The sequence below is a fragment of the Myxocyprinus asiaticus genome, chromosome 9, assembly GCF_019703515.2.
Source record: "Myxocyprinus asiaticus isolate MX2 ecotype Aquarium Trade chromosome 9, UBuf_Myxa_2, whole genome shotgun sequence".
Lineage (NCBI taxonomy): Eukaryota > Metazoa > Chordata > Actinopteri > Cypriniformes > Catostomidae > Myxocyprinus > Myxocyprinus asiaticus.
Genome location: NC_059352.1, coordinates 5,693,343 through 5,716,575, shown reverse-complemented (window position 1 = coordinate 5,716,575; position 23,233 = coordinate 5,693,343). Strand labels below are relative to the sequence as shown.

Below are 23,233 nucleotides of genomic sequence, written 5' to 3'. Positions count from 1 at the left end.
CCCCCGCCCCTGCCCCTGCCCCCGCCCCCTTTTTTGAGTAGCTTGCCCAACACTTGCTCTGGAAATATTTTTCTCATTAAATCTCTCTAGGATCTAAAAAAATCTTCAATAAAGAGTTCTAAGCCTTAAATTGAACTAACCAGCTCCAAAATTCTCATGATCACATGATTTGATTCTATGCAAAAAGTATTTAAAAATAAAAAGACAAAGTGCTACTTATGAAGCATTGCAAATGACAGAATCCAATCTGAAAAAAGTCCTTAACTGTAAATTATAAAATACCACATCTGCATTTTATTGCAAAATAATCAAAAATAATTTAAATTTGATGCAAAATAATCAAATATATAAGTTTGAGAGTGTAGGGAGACTGACTCGATTATGTCATTTGCAATGCTTTACAGGAGTGGGCGGTCACTGCCAAGCTCTTTTTGGGTAATTCCCATTTCCATGGTAAGAGTGATTTCTCTGATTGGTGGATTTTTCTTCAGAATTATGGGTAGTGTAGTACTTCATCAGGAATTAATTTAAAAATGACAACCTATGACTTCTACAGAAGCATACACTCTTGCTTAACAATCTCGTAGCTTCTTGTTGGTGTATCTAGAAAGGTTTTTATGACATTGTTAAAAATCAATTGAAAAACAGAATTACACAATGGCCCAAGATGGCGCCAGGTTGTATGTTGGCATGTCGTCACTTCCTGTTTAGTTAATGTTTTCGTTATTTTTGTGCTCTGTGTGTGTTTAACCACGCATTTGGAGTGCTCTCCTTTGGTTTATGACCGAGTAACGTTATTAAATATTCGATTATCGGCTTTGGACCTTTGGAGCCATGACCCTAGCGTGGAGTGGTTTTCTGATCCTTGACGCTCATACATGCTGCTTGTCTTCCCGGTCCCCTCTATGTCAACGTTGCGTATTGTTCCGACAAGGACTAAAAACAGAGGAGAAAATTGCTCAAATCTTTGCTCTCTGGGTGGCGGAACGCAGATGGAATTAACTGGTACATTTTCTAAACTGCCTCTTGACTCCACATCAGTGCAAATGGCTTTGGTGAATGCACAATCTCTTATCAACAAAACTTTATCTTGAATTACTTTTTCTATCGCATGAATTGGATTTTTTGTTTGTCACTGAAACATGGCTAAATGTTGCAGAGTTAAGTCCTCTTACTGAACTTTCACCTTCAGGATGTGACTTTTTTAGTACCCCCAAGGCTACTGGTCAGGGTGGAGGGTTGGCATGTATTATTTTTCTCCCCAATTTGGAATGCTCAATGCGCTCTTAAGTCCTCGTGGTGGCGTAGTAACTCGCCTCAATCCGGGTGGCGGAGGACAAATCTCAGTTGCCTCCGCGTCTGAGACCATCAATCCACACATCTTATAATGTGGCTTGTTGAGTGTGTTACCGCAGAGACATTGCTACACGCTATTCTCCGCGGCATCCACGCACAACTCGCCACACTACCCACCGAGAGCAAGAACCACATTATAGCGATCACGAGGAGGTTACCCCATGTGACTGTACCCTCCCTAGCAACCAGGCCAATTTGGTTGCTTAGGAGACCTGGCTGGAATCACTCAGCACACCCTGGATTCGAAGGCCCAAGGTTGGCCTTGGTTTAAAAAAACATTGTATGGGGGGCCTGGGTAGCTCAGTGATAAAAGATGCTGTCTACCACCCCTGGAGTTCGCTAGCTCGCTAGTTCAAATCCCAGGGCGTGCTGAGTGACGCCAGCCAGGTCTCCTAAGCAACCAAATTGGCCCAGTTGCTAGGGAGGGTAGAGTCACATGGGGTAACCTCCTCATGGTCGCTATAATGTGGTTCGTTCTTGGTGGGGCGCGTGGTGAACGCAGATGCCGCAGTGGATGGCTTGAAGCCTGAAACACGCACCATGTCTCCATGGCAACACGCTCAACAAGCCACATGATAAGATGCGCGGGTTGATGGTCTCAGACGCGGAGGCAACTGGGATTCATCCTCCGCCACCCAGATTGACGTGAATCACTACGCGACCACGAAGACTTAAAAGCACACTGGGAATTGGGCATTCCAAATTGGGTGAAGAAAAAAAAAGACATTTTAAATGCAGACTACAGCCCATTGAAAGTTTTAAGAGTTTTGAAATGCAATTAATTATGGTGGACATGTCTATGCCTGTGCTTTGCGCTCTTATATATAGGCCTCCTATATACAATAAGGATTATAAATGAGTTTTTATCTGTTATTGTACCATCTTCAGACATAATTTTGATTCTGGATGATTTTAACATTCATATCTGCTGCCCTTTGAAACCCTCAAACAAAGAGTTTTTAAATTTGGTTGATTAATTTAATTTGTCCCAGTGTGTTTCTGGTCCCACACATGAACACGGCCATATTCTCGATGTTATCCTTAGGGTAATGTTCATATTGTGGATACTGTGCTCTCTGACCTTTGATGTTACATTTTTGGGTAAAGTTCAAACAAATCATCAGTCACCTACATTTTTAACTTGTGTTCTTACTTAATCTACTGCCAGTGAGTTTACAACCGCTTTTAATACATCTGTTTTAACTACTTTTATTGAGTCCCCCACCTCACCCTCTATGGGACCTGAGGAGCTAGTTACTCTATTAACTCTGTCTGCTCTTATATCCTTGATTCGGTGGCTTCCTTTAAAACAAAAGTCGTAAAATAAGGACACAACCATGGTTAAATGGCACTACTCAGACCCTTAGACAAGAATGTAGAAAGGCTGAACGTAAGTGGCTGAAAGAAAAATTACAAGTTTCCTATGATATTCTGTGTTTATTAAATAATCAAAGAGCTGTTAAGGTGAACAGATCTACCTATCTCACTGAGTTCTGTTTGACACCGTAAATAAAGTACTTAATCCAGTTATTACTACTTTTTCAAATCCTTCTATAGATTTATGTGAAAAGTTTTCAAAATTTTTCATTGATAAGGTTGCCTGCATAAGATCCAGTATTTTACCATCAGTGGATGCTTTAGTTGAATTTACTGCTTGTTCACATTGTTTTAATCAGTTTGACCCTGTGTCCTTTTCACACTTAAAAAATATTATTGCACACCTGAAGATGACGACTTCTTGTGATGTTGTCCCTTCTCAGCTTTTTAAAGAGGTAACAGACATTATTGGTCCTTATCTATTATAAATAGTAGTCTGACATATGGCATCGTCCCGGCTAATTTTAAACATGCGGTTGTTCAGCCTCTTTTTAAAAAAAAAAAAAACATAGCTTAGATCCGTGGGACTTCAAAAATTTTAGACCAATCTCTAAATTACCATTTATAAACAAGATCTTGGAGAAGGTAGTTAATACATAGCTAGTTTATTTTTTAACAAAAAATAATATTTTTGATTTCAGTCAGGTTTTAGAGCTAGACACCATACAGAGTCAGCTCTTCTTAGAGTTACAAACGACATCTTGTTAGGTGTTGATTCTGGAAATTGTGTTCCACTAATGTTATTGGATCTCAGCGCAGCCTCCGATACCATAGACCATACTATTTTAATTGAACGTCTCAGGGATTGTGTTGGCATTCAGGGTCCTGGCCCTTGACTGGTTCTCTTTGTATTTGCAAAATAGAACGTGTTCTGTCAGGATTGGGATTTGCTTTTCATCATCTGCTCCTATTTCTTGCGGAGTCCCACAAGGTTCAATTCTGGGTCCAGTTTGTTTTCTTTGTATATGGTGACTCTAGGGTTAATTTATAAAAAATATGGTATCAGTTATCATTTTTATGCAGATGATTCACAAATATATTTACCATTGAAGCACTATGTTAATTCTCTTTGTAACTGTTTGGCTGATGTTAAAAGTCGGTTGGTGATTAATTTTCTCCAGTTAAATTGAGGATAAAACAGAATTTAGTCTTTTTGGTCAAAATCAATGTGGTAAGGATATGACCAAAAGCTTTGGTTTATTGTAATAAGCACTCACATGTAAAAAGTTTGGGTGTCATTTTTGACTCTTAAAATTGATCAGCAGATAAATGCTGTTGTGAAAAACTGTTTCTTTCAGTTAAGATCCATTTCAAAGCTAAAATCTATCCTTTCTTTTCAAGATTTAGAAAAAGTTATGCACGCTTTTATTTCTACCTATTTGGACTACTGTAATGTCCTGTATTTAGGTATTAGTCAGTCATCTGTTTCTCACCTGCTGCTTGTGCAAAATGCTGCAGCAAGACTTTTAACAAATATCCAAAAAAATAAAAGGGATCATATTACACCTGTTTTGGCATCATTACACTGGCTACCGGTAAAATTTAGAATCCAATATAAGGTGCTACTTTTTGTTTTTAAAGTCTTACATGGATTGGCGCCAGTGTACATTAAAGATTTAATCACCCTTCACCAATCCCAAAGATCTTTGCATTCTACTGACCAGCTGTGCTTAAATGTTCCTCAGTCTCGCCTGAAGTGCAAGGGTGATCATGCATTTTCCGTTGCAGCCCCTAGATTGTGGAATGATTTCCCTCTTTCTATTAAATCCACTACCTGTATTGATGCTTTTAAGAGCTTTCTTAAGATTTTTTTACATTGGCTTTTGAAAAAGTATTTTAACATTGTTAATGGTAATTATTGTGGTAATTGTTTTAATCTATGTCCTTTTTCTTGTAATGTTGTAAAATTCTATCTCTGTACAGCACTTTTGTCCACTCTTGTGGTTTTGAAAGTGCTTTATAAATTATGTTTAGTTGAGTTGAGAATTTGATTTTACTTCTGGAACCCTACTGTTGCGCTCTGTTTGATTTTCAGATCTGATGTATTAACTAGAACTTTTTTTGTTCTCTTTGTTTGAGAAATCTGATATGAGTAGACATACCAAAAATAGCCATTAAAAAAAGAAAACAATTATTCATTGCCCTTCCATCATGCAACTCTGCACCTGGTTTCATACAACTGGCCCCCCACAGCACCTGTTTGTACAGTACAATACGCCTGACTGTTTCGCCCTCCTCCAAGACTGCAGCAGAACAATCAAACATCCTTGTGCATTATGGTCTTTAAAAGGAAAATACACATTTTCAAACCAAAATAAACCAGTCAGCAATTTCAAACAACTAAAACAACATTGTGAAGGTCTATTCTGTAGGTGTATGTTTGCTAGTCTGCTACATGTGGTATTTAAACATCGTCCTATGCATTTTAATTAAGTGCTTTGTCAGCAAATTGTGACGCAGGTTGGTAGCACATTGGCTTCCAAAAAAACCACTAGAAAAGAAATTTGCCACTGAACAGGCTTTAGTAACACAAGTGAATAAAATGTAGATTAAAAAAATACACAGAGCATGCAGATTCTATCAAAACACTATTATGTTTAAGTTTTACACTTGTTTTTACATGCAATGACCAGAACCCACGTCTCTGAGGTTTTGATCCAAGTCAAAAGGGCACTCCTAAGTCTCTATGATATTTTGGTTTCTAGATATATCCAGAGACACTGTATGTAATTCTATGGTATTTCTTTTTCTTTTTAAAAGTGCTTTATAATCTTACTGTAAACTGTAAAAGAAACATCAGAATTGGTGTATCTACATACCATTGGTGGTAATGCGACTCCTGTATCAGTGCATACCAGCTGAACCACACAGCCGTAACAAAGGTAGCTGTCATGCACAGTGTATTCACTGCGATCAGCCTGCATCTCCTCCACTAAAAAGACAACAGAACAAGTATTAGGCATCAGCACTGTAGGCGTTGAGACAGAAAAATAGACTTTTACCCCTTGAATACCCTTCTCACACTTCCCAGGATATGGCCTTGGGCACTGTAAAGAGGTAAACCCCATTTATCGTCCATTTATACCAGCTGTGGAACACATGTTGCAGACATTTACAATCGGACCTTATAGAATTTCTAGTTTTTTGGAGGAAATGCTGACATAAGTACTCTGGATTGTTGACACATTTTTCTCTCAAATGTAGTGCTGCATAAGACATGGCTAAAAGCGTTTGTGAGAATTTATTTGCACTAGATGTCCAAGATGGAGTGTGAACACTATTTGGCCTGTTGTCTTCAGACTTGTATGGGTCTCTTGTGTTTATTTAGCTACTGTGGTAACCAGTTCATTGTAGAGTCACTGCAGCTGAGTGATGTGGATCGTACAGTGGGGTCTGACCCCAGCCGTAACTTTGGGGTTTGGATATGCATTGGGGAACCCAGGTTAATCCAACTACTTAACTCCAACTACAGCAAAAGAGTTTTCCCCTGTGTCATTAGTGTGTTTGATTTTTTTTCAGTTAGAAGTTAATCTTAACTGAATATTGCATTGTTAAACATGGCAGCGCATTATAGACCATGATTAATTTGGTAAGCTAATTAATTTGGCAAATTAATAATAAAATTAATTTTACAAATGTAGTTATATGTAATCCATCTATCTACCTGTCTGTCGTCCTTCTGTCTGTCTATGTATCTGCCTGTCTGTCTGTTTCTCTGTCTGTCCATCTGGCAGTCTGTCATCTATGTCTGTCTGCCTATCTATCTGTCTGTCATCTATGTCTGTCACCTGTCATCTATGTCTCTCTGTCTGTATTCTATTGTCTACATTATGTCTGTCTGTCTGTTTATCTTTGTATCTGCCTATCTGTCTGTTTCTCTGTCTGTCCATCTGTCATCTATGTCTGTCTGTCTGCCTGTCTTCTATCATCTACAGTATGTCTGTCTGGTTATTTATGTATCTGCCTGTCTGTCTTTCTTTCTGTCTTTTGCGTGTCTGTCTATCTGTCTTTCTGTCTGTCCACCTGTTATCTTTGTCTGTCTGTCTTCTATCATCTATGTCTGTCTGTCTATCTATCTCTTTATCTGTCTGTCTGTCTGTCAACACTTTTTTAAGAGTTATTTGTATGAGGGTGTGAGTGTATGATAAAGAGGGAAAGAGTGAGAAAAAGAGTGAGACAAAATAACATATTTTAAAAAGAATATATTTACAAAAGACATTGTATTTCAAACCTAAATTGACAGTGAAGGATGTCCATTGTCTTGCGCTGGCAACAAATGCCCCGTCTTCCACCGCCAGGTAACGCGTACTGACAGTCTGTGACCGTAAGCGGTTAAACAATGACACTTTTGAGCCAGAGGAAATACACACTGCAAAACAAATAAACTTTTTTAGAAACATGCAACAGAAACCATAGGAGCAACAGAAATTTAACAAAAAAACATTAGAAAAGCAATCTATGACAAATAAAAGGACAAAAGAAACACCATTAATAATTTAAGCATCTGACATCTTTACATGTTTGTATGTATACATATTCAGACAAACAAGAAGACAGTAAACACAAATGGCTGCTATACTGTGACTTAAACCAGCCTCTTCTTTTTCTAGAACTTTGCCTCATTATCTCTTGCTTCCACAAGATAGTGAGAAATTCGACGTCATTTGACTGTGGCTCTCAGATGTCAAACAGTTACAGCTCCTCTTTCTTTCCCTTTAGGATCTATGTGTGGATCCAGTGGTCAATGTCAACAGAAGATGCCCTCTCAGTGTGTGCTTTAGGATCAAAAGGTTAGAGATCAAATGTCTCCTGTGGCAATGGCTGCTGGGTGACACCATTTAGGTGCTTGACCCTTCTTTAAATACACAAAGACATGCAAACATGGCAATACAAACATACAAGAGCTCGGTTTCTATACCGGTTAACCCTTTTAAGTATTGGCCCTTAGTTAGGGTAGACAGCATTTATTTAATCTGATGTAAATGGATAGACGCACAGTCCATTAAGTGGGTTGAACTGTTGGGTACCTTGATTGTTTAGCCGAGAAAGCATTTGAAATTACTGTATATCTTTTGAGAAAATTTCCATTGGTCAAAAAACATGGGTTTTGAAAAATAGACATGACCCTAAGACCTTAAAGACCTACTGAAATTGCTTGACGAGTGCTGTTTTATTTTCGTCTGTTGACTTATTTTCTATTGAAACAGGAAATTGGACATATCGAAGGGCTCGTCCAATTTTTTAATAGCCAATGAAAAGTTGATTATTTAAACTTTTAGGAATACACTAGCATATGGATGACCTCAAAACTAAAACATATAGACAAAAAGCCACAAAACTCCTCAAATATTGATTCCATGAAGTCTTTAATATGACATATTGAATGTTCTGTATGTCTATCGCTCACAGCGCTGTTTACATTTGCATGAAATTATGATATCTCCCCTTACTAAGGTCAAATGCCCTCTTTTATGAGTGCAGACATTCAAAATTACACACAGACTCACAGTCAGCATTTTTCATGGACTGCCTCTTTTGTGATGGTTTAGAGATGACTTTAATGAATCTGCTGTGAAACGTGCCAATTTCTTGTCCACCGCTGTGAAACAGGTGGAGCAGCAGCCGAAAATGCTTTCGTTTTTCCGTATCTGATATGTACAAGGTCTTAGCGCAAGCAAACATCTGAAAGAAAGAAACAAACAAACAAACAAATTCCTTAATCCTTGTGTTGTGTTCGTTTGTGCTAACGCCTTTTGTGTTTGCAGTCAAAAATTACCGGCCCAGTAAGATTAGATCTTTGACAACTTCTTTTTTTGAGTAATTATGTCAATAAAAAATAAAACTATTTTTTAACATATATTTATTTATTTATTTATTTATTTATTATTGATTCATTTAACTGAGCTTATACCGGGCTAGTGGGGAGCACTCTGCAGATTGTTTTTAAATAATAATAATTATGTAAAGAATTAATAACCACTTGCTTGATCTAAATAAAATTGGTGTCATTTTAAAACTTAGAATCTGGACTTTACAATGCATATAGCTGATCCTTTAAATTCTTAAAAAATGCTTTTTAATTTGCTGACAAATTAGATCTGTTTCGTTCTCATAATTTGCAAATTTGTTATCACAACCATTATATTCAGAGTTGGTAATAACATAAAAAAGATGGGATAGCCATGTTTTATATATATAGTTGGAAAGGTTTTAATTAGTAAAATGCAATTAGCAAATTTGTTTCACTCAGACCAAACTGCAGTGAGTATTACTGTATGAAATTCCCACTGACACAGATAAATATTATAAACAGGAGTGTCTTTTTGTCATGTTTTTTTCTTATTACTTCCTGAAACATACATTTAACATAGACAATGACATATCGTAACTTACAGCAGACTATCCCGATTCAAACGAGCCCAAACACAACATAATATGAAAAGTAGATATTGAAATACGATGCACAAAAGGCCACTCAACACACTTTGTGTGTGTGGGGTGGGGGTGGGGTGGGGTTAGGTTTAAGTGGTTTATGAGGACTTTTTATTTAGGTTACAAACTGGTAATTACAAGGGTATTATGCTATAAATGTGGTTTATGAGGACATTTCTAGTGTCCCCATAATTCAAATAGCTTAATCATACTAAACTATGTTTTATTAAAAATGTAGAAAGTTTTTTATGAGGGTTAGGTTTAGGGGTAGAGTTAGGGCATAGAATCTATAGTTCATACAGTATAAAAATCATTATATCTATGGAGAGTCCTCATAATGATAGCTGCACCAACGTGTGTGTGTGTGTGTACGTTTGAGGACTTTGTGTGTGCAAACACACATCCACATGTGCTCATCTAAAGGACTGGGATGCTTCGGAACACTTAATATTCTGTATTTTGTAGTCTAATCCATTTATTTCCAATGGCTGGTCATTTTTGACCGGAAACACACATCAGGTGTAACAAAGTGAAATAAAACCAATAAAATGTAAAGAAAATGGTCCAAAAGCTTTTGTGTTTTCAGATACCATATGTGAACAAAGTCAAGGATTTTTATTCCAATTGGATTAAGTAAAAAAAAATAAAAAAAAATTTGTTAAAATTGTCTGGGTCTAAATGTAGCACAACATAAGGGTTAAGAGAAATAATAATAGAAACAAATTGTTGGCATTTGACATTTAATCGCACTGTTGTCATGGAGAAACAGTTGAGGTATTAAAGAGATCTCATGTGGGTTTTTTTTTTTTTTTATTGGTAGGAAGGGAAAAACAGTTAAAGTCCATAGTCATCATGTTCACCCAACTGTCATCCTTATGTAAACCTGGTTGTAATCCAGGTACAGTAAACATAACAGTCCCTCTCCAGGTCTATCTGCACACACAGCAGTCATGTTCACACATAAACCTGTCAGGCCCTCTTCTCTTTGATCGATGTGCAATATCTCACCTTCTTGTCTGTCTGCTCCTCAAAGCTCAGCTTGAAGCTGTCTGTCTGCGGATCAGTGGAACTGTCCAGACCCATGTACCCAAACAGACGACAACTGGACTCACCAACACCTGATGCTGGATCAAAAAAAATTTGAAAAGTCCTTTTCAGATCCCTTACAAGCTCTTCATCTGTTACCTATGACTGTTTACTTTCACACTTTGGTAAGAATGACAATAGTCTCTCACAGGTCACTGACCTTTAAGTTGCTCCTGTCTGAGTTTCCATCCATGCCCACTGAGATACACACAAGGAGGCGGACAGAAAAACCTGAGAATGCACACAAAAAGACAACAGATTTTGATGAGTGATAATAGAACTCTATACGAAATCATCCAGATAGAATATCCAGCTAAAACTAGCTTAAAGTGAAAGCTGCATTTTGGAACATGGTAGTTATTTTCTAGTTTTTAGCTATACTAATTGGTTTAGGTAGCTAAACCACTAGCTGCCAGGGCAGCTATTGAGCTGGCAGACCCTGATAAAGCAGGTTAGATGAGTGCATAAGTGATGAGTTTAAATCGTTCTCACCTTTTTTCATTGCCGTAGGACTTCTGAGCAACTTTGGCATGCAAGATGATCACTGATTGGTCAGGCCTCAAGGAATCTCTGGTTACTCTAGGCAACAGGGAGCAATTTTGCTCCTCCCTATACTTCCAATATACAAAAGTATTTATTTTAAGCATTTAGCATCACTAAAATACTCAATGGCAAATAGTTTGTAAATAAAAATGCATTCAGAGTCAATTTACCCATTTAAATAAATGAATGATGAATTTTTCCAATGTCCTATAATGAAACAGTTCCTTTCTATTTGTAATGTAATTTAAATATTGATATATCTTTAGAGAGTGGGGGCATTAACATCCTTTTTTGGCAGCCCTTGTCTGTGGTGGCAGTGATTGTTTAGCCCAAGATGGACCACTTCTATTAAATGAATGGAAGAAATTGGAACTCCCAATATGGCAGATGTAGAAAAGGAAGTCCCGCCTCACAGGTAAAAGAGCCAGTCAGCTTTCAGATGCAGACATCGCCTGTCAGTCAATTCAAGAATGTGCATGCACATTAGCTGAACCAGCCTGAAAAATAGTGTTTTTTTTAAGCGTGATCTGAGCTAAAGAAACACAATTTATGAGACCATTTTTGACCAGTTAACTGCTGATTTGAATTATGTTCTTTGATCGTAATCTTGACCAACCTTTTTGGAGATTTCGGACTTTACCCATTCAAGTAGCTGCCCTGGAATGTTCCAAAGATGGCCGCAGACTGGACTGACTTTACTTGAAAGGGACTTTGGTGGTAGTCCTACTGTGTTTTGCTGATTTAGCAATGGATATGAGTAATAAATAATAGTTGGATACTGTTTACTGAACCAAATATCAGTCATGTGTTCCATGGGTGGTTTGACAGTGTAGAGAGTGACATTTACTAAAAGACATGAACTAACTTTCAACATCTAAATTATTCTGCTAGAAAAATATATTCTGCTTAATACTTTCCACCATTTATAAAGAGAAACATTGTTTTACTACTTTTAAATATTAAAAATATGGGTCCTTTTGCATTGTGCAAGAGCCTGTTTCAAAAATGAAAGCATTCTCACTCTTGGAAAATTTATCCCAAACTGAATATATTTTTCATGATTTTGGTATAGATGCCAGTTGCAAGGAGGGGGACGTCGAGTGAAATTGTTTGATTCTATTAAATCTTATGATTAACTTTTTATTAATTATTTTTGATCCATTATGTTCTAAAATCAAAGATAAAAATGGTGAACACCCCCCTTTTCATTTTTGAGACATGTTGTCCAAACATATAGTGCACTGCAGTTCTCTGGGAATTCTAATTCCTTTGATTAGGACCTTAAGGATCTGAATGTGGTTTTTGCTGACAGAGTAAAGTACTTTAAGTAAAATCTCACATAATTCCCCAGGCTTATGATGTTTCAGTCTTTCTGCCTGGGGTTTTATTGTGGTATTCCCAGGAGGATGCAGGGGTCAAAGAGCAGTAAGGATGTTATTACCCTATATGTAGAGCACATTAGGATGGAGTTCAAACTTGACTCATATTTTACACTTTTTAATTATTGTGCACTGTTTCAAATCTTTTAAACACTGCTAATGGGTTGCAGACAGTGCTCTGCATTGTGGCATGCTATACATCATATGAAGTTATTTTAAACAACAATTGTTAACTCTTGCATAATTATAATGCATGCAGTTCTTATGACCTCATTTTAATCGAAATGCTACTTGGATGAATTATTTGCACTTTCAAACTGTAAACTGAAAAACATATAAGAAATTGTGACCAGTTACATATCCTCACAAAGTACACTTTCAATTATTGAAATGATAGATATTTATATATTACAGATTTATTTGAACTTAAAGCTTGATGTTCATGTGCATTATTTGAAATTATAATATAATATGTTCAAATTATAATGTATTTAAAACACTAAATAAAATTCGGTTATATTCTCTGTTTATTCTGTAGATCAAAGGGACGTCAAGAGTTCGTGCATGCTAAACCGCAAGAAATTTCTGTGGGCTCACAGAAAGAAAGCGTTAATGTTCTCTCTCCTGCACTGTGACCCCCCCAAAGAAACCCTGCCTGTTCTTCCAATTTTGGACGGGGGTGGGCTCTACATTTTAAACGTGCTTCGTAAATGTAATACCTGCCCAATGTCTGGACTATTCACTCTATGCCTGAATAAGAGCAGTTACTACTCGCCTGAAGGAATTGGTTCATTCATTTTAAGCTATTGAACCAATAGCTGGTAATTTTTTTTTATTTATTTATTTTGCAAATAGGTCAGGGCCGGATACCATTGTCAAATTCCGCAGAAGAGATTTTACCTGTCCCATCCCGGTGAGCGCGTGACTGTTGTGAGGTGAGTGAAGCTCGTGTCTGGGGTGTACAGGTGAGACGCGTCTGAGTCCACAACGGGCAACCCTGGAGAATTAAGAAATAAAAAGTTGCTTGATATTGAATTGTTTTACTGAGTTGGAAATGCAACAAGACAACAAAAATTGTTGGAGTTTTCAACATACAAATAACGGACCATATTTAGTAAAAAATATATAATAATAATAATAATTAGACTTGTCTTAAAAATAAACGAAATATAAGCTTATGCTTTCTTGATATTGACCAAGTTACAAATAGGCTATATATTTGTTTGTTTTTATAACTTCTACTGCCTTAAACTTCGGATGTTATCAGCTTTGGTAAAATATTTTGCGTGTGAGCAGCATGTATTATTTTCGCGCCATTTCTTTCCATTATTTCCCCTCAGGATATACCTAGCTATTTCGGCTATTTTAAAATGTAAAAAATACTTAATTTAAATGTCAATATCGGAAATTCGCGCCATCATAATTAGCCTACTCAAATATAAACAGTCTTAATTCCTGTCTTTTCAATTACGTTTCCAAATGCGTTTGTGGTAGGCACCCTATAAAAGCATTTTATATGGAAAATTGCTCCTTCATTTTACTGGCCTTTCTCAAGTCTTTGTAAAAATGCCAAACCTTCATTAAATATTAGCGGCCTCTTTTTATTGATGTCTAGAGACTTTGCTCCCTCCCAGTTGCTTCCTCTTTGGTACTACCTCTACCTGTATCAAATCAAATCACTTTTATTGTCACACAGCCATATACACAAGTGCAATAGTGTGTGAAATTCTTGGGTATCTGAAGTAGCCTGTTATAAGGGGCCGTTTATACCGTAGGCTACACGTTTTTGCATCCATCTGTGCTGTTTTTAATTGTTTTCCTATGTAAAAATAGGTTTGATGGACGTTTTTGAGCATTGCGCCGCTTCCCGCTCTTTTTTCAGGATATAGGTGGTTTTACACTGGATGCTGCACTGGGCGGCAGGCTTTCTTTGCGATCTTGGCAACACATGGCGAAATCGTCAGGATTCATACGACTTTTCTAAATTTGGCTAATTCGTATGATATGTTTGAATTCCTACAACTTTCACTACAGCCAATGACGTCACTGGACATTGTTTCCATCAAATATGCAACAATTACTTGCTTCTGTCACACACAACAGCTTCCTATCCTGTTTACACACTCTCCTGATTGGTTAAGTTTAGATTTGGGTAAGGGCATAATGTTAATACGTATGTCCTTAACGCCTGGTGCGCAGAACTCACGCTTCCTCATTAGACATCCGGGAAGTCGTACGAGTTTATACAAACAACATCATGCGAGACCATACGAAATAGCCAACTCGTAAATTATGTACGATGGTTTCTCTGGAACAAGTTTGGAAAGCAGCGCCGCTTCGACTGCCACATTCATTTTGCCGCCTGCCGCCTCTCTCTCGTTGAAATGAAATGCATCACGTGCAGGAGCGATGCATTCTTTAGATGCCGTATCAAGTTAAAATAAACTTCAACTGTTTCTTATTTTATTTTTATATTTTATTTTTGCGCAAGAACGCGTTTGGTGTGAACGGCCCCTAAGTATTCCAGTGCTTCAGACATCCCATCTGCACGAGCGAGGGACGCAACGTGACAAAACTAGACGCATTGCTCAAATTGTAATCAGTGCAGTGCGTTGATTTTAACACGTTCATATTATTTTATATGGCATATTTTATATTGTTTCACATTGTATTTTTTTTTTTTTTTAAGTTTGCAGAATGAGTACACAGTACATACTGTGCAGTATGCAAGTATTCCGTTCCAAACACAGCCATGGTGTAAATCTGAATAAGAGCTGAACTGATTGTACCTAGATTAACAAGTTGCCTATCTAGACAGCATTCTTGGGCATCATATATTGCTGTCTAGGTAGGCTGCTCCCTAGTTTTTAAAACACAGCCATCGTTACATGCTTTAGGTGTGCAGTGGTTGGCTGGAGGCAGAACTGCTATTAGTAGCAAAGCGTCACATCTGCTTTCAATCCGACTTTAACAAGAAGCTGCTGTTACTTAATCTAACTCTGCTCAGCAGCTGTCGGTTAAGCCCGTGCCAAACAAACCAAGCTTGTCATTTTCTTCCAAACACCCTCCTCCTGTAATACTCTTGTCTTCACTGTAACTCGCTCACAGGGGGTTTTTCTTTTGGTCTGTCTGTGCCCCATGTCAAACTGAGAGAAATGTTTACACTGCTACCCTATGGAGATCCCTGGGCTAGATGGATCCGGGACACTTAAACAGTCTTCTAAAGATATACACAGTGCACTGGTGTTCCTCTCACCATTTCTCTCTCCATGGTGGTGTTTGACAGGAGGCTACTGTTTTGCTTGATTTAGGTTCCTCGTCGTTCTCACTCCATCTGTCTCATACATTTATACCTTCCCTCTTCCATATGCTATTTATAATTATAAGAATGTATTATTTTACCATAAAATAAAATAAATTAAATTAAGTCTATTTTTAGGACCATATTTCATTATTTGTTTTTATGACAACTAAGCACACCTCTGTAATGCCAAAATATCTCATTGTTATTACTGTAATGAAATTACTTTCAATGTTAAATTTGTTAATACATCATATTAGTATTTGTTGAACTGCCTTTTATTTTTTATTTATTTATTTTCAGCACTCATACAACTGAAATTGTCCAGACAGAAAACATTATTAGAACATTTACCCAAAAAAGGGAAAGGCTAAAGCCAGTGCTTATACCTTCCCTATTCTGTGTAAAGGTACTGTTAAACAGTCACCTTGCTCATTAATGTATGAATTGTTAAAAGGATTGTAAATGCGAATAATAAAATAAGATCACAATATTGTATAATTTTAAGGTGAATAGGGAAGGTATAATAAGCATTGGCTTCAGCCTTTCCCTTTTTCGGCTAAATATTCTGATACAGTATATGTAATGCAGTAAAAATGCATTGTATGTATTATAAATAAAAATATATTAATATATTTTACCATATTTTTTTTTTTTTTTTAGGACCATTTAAGTTTGTGACATTATTTAGTCATTTTCCTTACAATTAAGCACACCTTTGTAATGCGAAACAAATCTTTTTCTTATAACTGTAATGCAATTATTTAAACTGTTTAAATCACTAATAAATCATGGTAGCATTTGCTGTTCTGCCTTTTATGCTGATTTAAAAATGATTTGAGATACTGTAATAAAGCAAAAAAGTTGACACCATTATAAAGTAAAAAATAAATTATATATAAATGGTAATACCATTAAAATTACTGTACTACACTAATGAGAATCAAGAGTTACAACATTATTTAAATAAAGTATTTACAGTAATAAGAATGTGATTTTTATTGCATTACAGTAATGAGAATTTGGGGGGTAAAATTTGCCTAGTTGTTATGAAAATTGTCACAGTGCTAAAAAATCTTAATGGTCCTACAGCAGGCTCCATTTTCATTATAAAATCATTTTTATTATTTTATTTTGGGGTTAAATGTGACCTGATTTCATGAGATTCACCCCAGAAGATAGAATGCCTACCATTGTTACCATAAAACACTTACTCACCTGTTTCTCTGTCTTCTTTCATTTGTTCCAGCATTTTTTTCTCAAATGTACACCAGCCACTTTGAAATCTTCAAAAAGTCCTTTACAGTACCATACAGTCCTCTAGAGCTCATTCCACCTCGTTTTATTTTCTTGTCTCTTTTTGTAACATGACTCTGTTGTAAGACCGTCTCTTCACCTCCTGTTCCAATAGCTGTTATCAGCCTCATAGCAGTATTTGTAAATCCATATGCATATTTGTTTTAAAGATAGTCACCTGTACCCAGGTGCCAAAATTCTCACACCTCCCTACACGTGGCAAGTCGTTCCTGATGCAAAGCAACATAGAATTAAGCGTAAAGTCCATATAGAAATGAGTGCTTGTAACATTTGACTCAGATGTTGATTTGGCTTGCGTTTATTAAATGAGCAAATTTCCTTATGAAGGGCTTAATGGTCCTTGTTGTTATTCCATTTGAGCACGATATTGAGATTTAAAGCTTGTAAAGTCTCTTTTAATGTATTCGGTACATTAAATTATTAATGGAAACAATATCTGTACAGAGACTAAGAATATCAATAAATACAAATGGATTAGATTAAAAACCCTATTTATCGGGGCCTGGGTAGCTCAGCGCGTAAAGACGCTGACTACCACCCCTGGAGTCGTGAGTTCGAATCCAGGGCATGCTAAGTGACTCCAGCCAGGTTTCCTAAGCAACCAAATTGGTCCGGTTGCTAGGGAGGGTAGAGTCACCTGGGGTAACCTCCTTGTGGTTGCTATAATGTGGTTCGCTCTCAGTGGGGTGTGTGGTGAGTTGTGCATGGATGCCACGGGGAATAGCGTGAAGCCTCCACACGCGCTATGTCTCCACGGTAATGCGCTTAACAAGCCACATGATGTGCGAATTGATGGTCTCAGATGCAGAGGCAACTGAGATTCATCCTCCGCCACCTGGATTGAGGCGAGTCACTACGCCACCATGAGGACTTAGAGCACATTGGGAATTGGGCATTCCAAATTGGGGAGAAAAAGGGGAGAACCCCCCCTATTTATCCTGTATGCCTGCAACACATGATCCATTATGTTGAGTAGTTAAAGGCCACCATTCAAAAGCCAGTAATAGTGCCATGCTCTCTGTAAGCACTGAATAACCAATTTAATCTTCTGAATTTATTGGCTGTCTGCCTATACGATGTGTGTAAATGTGTGTATTTGACCATACAGTGCAGAAAAAATCAAAGCTGAGTTAAGGGCCACCGCACTCACAGCCCAATGTACACACACAGAGGGGTTCATTGTATTAGTAAGACACCGGGGACTGATGCCTGCTGTTAACCTGGATGCCGCTCAAACCGACAGTTATGTGCTTTTGAGTCTTTATCAAAACCACAAACTCCCACAGGTCACTGAGGTCACTTCAAACGAGAATGACTCTCTGTAGGGTATATGGGGATACAAATTAATGAGTAGCTTACTTTCAAAAGCTTGCACTCTCAACATCTGTTTTTCTCTGTCTTAAAATGGTTTGTTTCATGCAAAAATTATAATTCTGTCAACATTGTTGTTCCAAACCTATATGGTTTGCTTTCTTCTGTGGAATACAAAAAGAGAAGCTCATTAGAATTTTGGATCTGCTCTTTTCCATACAGTGAATGAGAATGGGGCTGGATGCTGTTGAGCTGCAGAAATTACTATTAAAGCACTATAAAAGCAGTCCATATAACATTGTGTGCTATATTCCCAGTCTTCTAAAGTCCTATGATAGTTTTGTTTGAGGAACAGACAGACATTTAAGTCTTCTATTCACTGAAAATTCCCTTCTGTCGTATTTGCATATATTAAATATGCTTTTAAATATGCAATGACGGGAAATAGCTCTTTGGCTGAACTTAATTCAGTCATGGACCGTGATTCTACATTTGAAATTAGTTTTCTTAACTTCAATTTACCATGTAACATCAACACAAACACTTTGTGTAGAAAGAACCTAGCTGAATTGGGTAAACACAACAAAATTAGACATGTCACTATAACTCTTACATCTATTTTATTTCTTCTTACTAGTGTAAGAGAATGTTAGCATGCTAAATACATGCTGGGGTGCATTTCCCGTACAACTACTTAAAGGAATAGTTCACCCAAAAATGACAATTCTCTCATTATTCACTTACCCTGATGTCATCCCAGATGTGTATGACTGTCTTTCTTCAGCAGAACACAAATGAAGATTTTTAGAAAAAGATAGAGCTCTGTCAGGTCCTTATAATGCAAGTACACAGGTGCCAGCACTTTGACGGTACAAAAGACCTTAATTTAGGTGGCATAAAAGTAATCCACTCCAGTCAATCAATGAATGTCTTCTGAAGCAAATCGATATGTTTATGTGAAAAATAAATAGATAATTAAAACGTTATTAACTTTTAAAAATCGTGACGTAAGCGAGTCTGCGAATTCACACGAGAATTCTGAAGCGGCGCTTATTTACAACAGAAGAACGAACGTCACGTGAGAGTTTGGCCATTTCAGACAGCATCAGAGCCCTGGATTTAAAGGTAAAAATGCTTTAATTGTAATTTAAATGTAATTATTGACTTGTTTTTTTACATAAACCTTCGATTCGCTTCCGAAAACATTCATTGATCGACTGGAGTCGACACAGAACGCACTAGCGGAGATGATACGCTGTGAATAGCAGCTGCATTTGATAGCTACATCTAGTGCCCAGAATATGAATTTCATATAATTTCTCCATAGCGGGTCTAATTCTGTTCTATTTCTAAAGTCTCTCGTAGGCTGCATCGAAGCAGTTGGAGGGCCGCTGATGGCCCGCGGGCTGGACTTTGGACACCCCTGCCCTAACCCAAACCCTAAACCTAACCGTCAGTGGAGTAAAATGTAAATTTAGAGTGAAAATGCAAACTCCGAATGCTCGCCATTTTATGAACTGATTATGTGAACTTCCTAGTTTCCATGGGACTAGAACCCATGTCTCGGAGACTGCTCGGGCAACGCACAACACTAGTGCAAGAGGAAATGGTAAACCCATTTGAATTGATGCAAAAATGCCGCTTGTTAGTAACTTAACAAGAATGCAGTCGATTTCAACATTCGGCAGAAACATTTAATTCCTGTTTGATAAATAGCAGATCGAAATGCAGCACAGCACTAATCTGTCTAGCTTTTTATCTGCTGGGCTCAAAGACAGCAAAATTTGTGCCAAACCATGACACACCACTGTTGCAGTGCAACTGATAATAATACTCCTTATCAAGAGAGACAGCCCTCTTTGTGAAAGTCAAAGTGAGTGATAGCATGCCGTGTACAACACCAGTTTCCCAGACGTTGTTATTTTCCAGCAATTACTTCACACAGTGTTTGAACTAAGAGCCTGTGATGATGTGATGGTGCCCTAAAGTCTATTCACTCTTCCATGTTAATGGCCTCTGTTTAGAGCGACTGCTGTTGGCCATCTGTTTAGTGACCGTTTTATGGCAAGCTCTGACTGGAATGTGTAGTTGGGTCATTCCTGTTAAGCGATACAATTTAGGCTCTGTAACTTTAAAAATGAATATGCTTGTGTTTGTGATTGCCTGAACTTGTGATTTAAGGAAGTATCCCTATAAAAGTGTTTGCCAGACTTTCACAAATGTGCTCTGGTCAAGCTTAGGCACTTAAACTTTATTAATTATAAAAGGGTGGAACCTAACAGGGTGGAATTACAGAGCTAAAGTTAGCCAATGCTAAGTGAGGGATGGAGAGTTTCCTTACATGAGGGTGTAAACTTAATTTTATATTTTTCTTTAGAAATTTTCATAATATAACGATTTCAGTAAGTTTATCTAACAGGATGGAATGTTTTAAAGTGAGATAAACCAACTTATATCACAAAACATCACAGAATTCATAAAAGCCATTGCTGATACTTACTGATTAGTTTTTGTTTTTTTTTCTCCAAAAATGATAGCATTTCCTGGAGGATGATGTCATTGAGGAACTGGCTTTTGTTAGTTTTAAAGGTTCAAAAGACTCAAAATAGGAAGTGATAGTGAGGACCTAGGAAAAAGATTACCAATCAAAAAAATATTCCCAAGAAAACATGTTTTGTTTGAAATGTTTCTATTATAAATTTTTCATGTTAAGCTAATTAGACATGGCAAAAATGGCAACATCGACTTAAAGCAACCTAGTGAAATATTTGAAATTCACTTAATTGTGATGTAAGGAAGCTAATTAATATGATTTCCATCTTTAAAAACTGAAAGTTTAATATACAGTATAATTGGAATGACCCTGTTGACATTTAAGCAAGGAATTCCCTTCACCTGCAATTTCAATTTCTTTCTCTTCTCCTCCTATAGCCAAGTGTGATTTTTGCGGTGAGTTTTGGCCTTGCTTGACGAAACATGACACGTGTGTTGGTGTATGTTGGCGTGCTAATAGTCATAATGGCTGCAACGGAAGGAAGGCCAAAATCAGGTTGGTTAAACCGCCATCATAATACTAATAAATCCATTTTGACAGTAGCAGCAGTAGACACTACCTCAGCATTTGTCATATTATACTTTAACCACTTAGTGGTAAAACTATTTTGTTGTTATTATTGAGAAACCAGACGACTATAATAGATCAGTTTTACAGTTTGATAGATGATATTTTATTATAAATTTAAGCTGAGTGATACAACTAACTGTATTCATATCTGTCAAGTTTTGACTTGTGTGGGATTTTGAACTTGCTTTCTTTTTGTGAACACTGTAATGCTCCATTTGGTCCATGTACATTACTTAATCAGCCCTGTATAAAATTGTATTCTTGATCAGAATTTTTTTCTTGTTTTGTGGTAAACATATTAAAACATCCCTAAAACAAGAAATCTACACGAGAAGAAAATGATGCAAGATATAAGGTTTACTTTCATAGAATATATCTAGAATGAAATTTATTTTCCCTCATTTGCAAATATATATGTTTTCTTTTTTAAGCATAAATCTAACAAAATGTATTGAGGTTTATGTTTAAAACATGATGAAAAAAATAAAAATTGTTTGCCAATTATTTTCTTAGGAAAAAGACCTAAACCACCTTAAAACAAGATACATTTTGTTGAGAACCAAAATGACAAAAGATAATATGTCTAATTTCAGAGAAATCTAACAAATGTAGTAAGGATTATGCTTAAAAACAACAACAACAACAACAACAACGAGTTAAAAAATAAATAAACTTGTTTTCCATTTGATTTGAAAAATAAATGTTTTTTCTTTTCTTTTTTTCCTTTTTTAAAAAAATTAATCTATCGAAATTTAGTGAGGGTTATGCTTAAAACAAGAAAAAACATTAGCCAATAGAGGAACATTGCAAAAAAAAAAAAAAAAAGAAAAAAAAAACATTTTCTAACTCAGTTTTGTCTTGTTTTGCAGTAAAAAATACAATAAGATGTATTTAAATGAGAAGAAAATCATGTAAAAAAAAGGCTTGTTTTCAGAAAATATATCTAGAATATATTAATATCTAGAAGTTTATTTTTCTTTTTTCTTGTTTTAAGCATAAATCTAACTAAATTTAGTCAGGTTTACGTTTTAAATGAAAAAAACAGTTGGAGGGCCTGGGTAGCTCAGCAAGTAAAGACACTGACTACCACACCTGGTGTCCCAAGTTCAAATCCAGGGTGTGCTGAGTGAATCCAGTCAGGCTTCCTAAGCAACCAATTGGCCCGGTTGCTAGGGAGGGTAGAGTCACGTTGGGTTAACCTCCTCGTGGTCGCCATAATGTGGTTCTCGCTCTCGGTGGGACACGTGGTGAGTTTTGTGTGGATGCCGTGGAGAATAGTGTGAGCCTCCACATGCACTAGGTCTCCGCTGTAACGTGCTCAACAAGCCACGTGATAAGATGTGTGGATTGACTGTCTCGGACACAGAGGCAACTGAGATTCGTCCTCCGCCACCCGGATTGAGGCGAGTCACTACGTCACCACGACGACTTGGAGCGCATTGGGAATTGGGCATGCCAAATTGGGGAGAAAAGAGGAGGAAAAAAAAAGATGCCCATTTTCTGTCTTGTCTTGCAATAACAATATCTTAACATTCTTAAAATAAGATAAATTTCCTTGAAACCCAAAAGATATTAAGTCAAATTTTCAGAGAAATCTAACAAAATGCAGCATGGATTATGCATAAAACAAGAAGAAAAAAAACCTATTTGCCAGATTATAAAAATCTTTATAATTTTTTTTTTTAAGCACAATCCTACTACTAAATTTTGTTATATTTCTCTAAAAACAACAATTTATATCATAATTTGAATAAATGTATCTTGAGACAATATATCTTGTTTTTAAGGATGTTTATATATTTTTACTTAATCCAAGATATATTCTTTAAAAAACAGAACAAGTCTATGGTGTAATAAAATAAATATAATAAATATTAAACATAATAAAGATTTAACCCCTCAAATTATTTTTAATATTGAAATTCCACATGAGTGCCTGAATGTGGATTTATGTTTTAATTATATAGGGACACATTGTGCTGACTTTGCATGTTTTTATTGGTACAA

The 23,233-nt window shown here is 36.7% G+C and overlaps 2 protein-coding genes across 18 annotated transcripts in view; one reads left to right on the top strand and one right to left on the bottom strand.

The window, feature by feature from the left end:
* LOC127446293 (recombining binding protein suppressor of hairless-like protein) overlaps positions 1-16,865 on the bottom strand; it is a 39,037-nt gene extending 22,172 nt beyond the window's left edge. For both annotated transcript variants that reach the window (XM_051707097.1, XM_051707096.1), the window contains exons 1-8: positions 16,693-16,865; positions 13,074-13,170; positions 10,744-10,860; positions 10,412-10,482; positions 10,174-10,289; positions 8,241-8,415; positions 6,965-7,102; positions 5,553-5,665 (exon numbers count right to left, since the gene is read on the bottom strand). In XM_051707097.1, coding sequence (XP_051563057.1) covers positions 5,553-5,665; positions 6,965-7,102; positions 8,241-8,415; positions 10,174-10,289; positions 10,412-10,482; positions 10,744-10,860; positions 13,074-13,170; positions 16,693-16,726 — 861 coding nt within the window. In that variant the 5' untranslated portion in view covers positions 16,727-16,865. The remainder of the gene's footprint in view (positions 1-5,552; positions 5,666-6,964; positions 7,103-8,240; positions 8,416-10,173; positions 10,290-10,411; positions 10,483-10,743; positions 10,861-13,073; positions 13,171-16,692) is intronic.
* LOC127446287 (matrilin-4-like) overlaps positions 12,782-23,233 on the top strand; it is a 37,621-nt gene continuing 27,169 nt past the window's right edge. For 3 of the 16 annotated variants that reach the window (XM_051707069.1, XM_051707070.1, XM_051707068.1), the window contains exons 1-2: positions 12,784-13,108; positions 21,034-21,151. In XM_051707069.1, coding sequence (XP_051563029.1) covers positions 21,079-21,151 — 73 coding nt within the window. In that variant the 5' untranslated portion in view covers positions 12,784-13,108; positions 21,034-21,078. Of the gene's footprint in view, positions 13,109-21,033; positions 21,152-23,233 lie in introns of all 16 variants that reach the window. The other 13 variants (XM_051707078.1, XM_051707077.1, XM_051707075.1 and 10 more) reach the window with 8 other exon arrangements.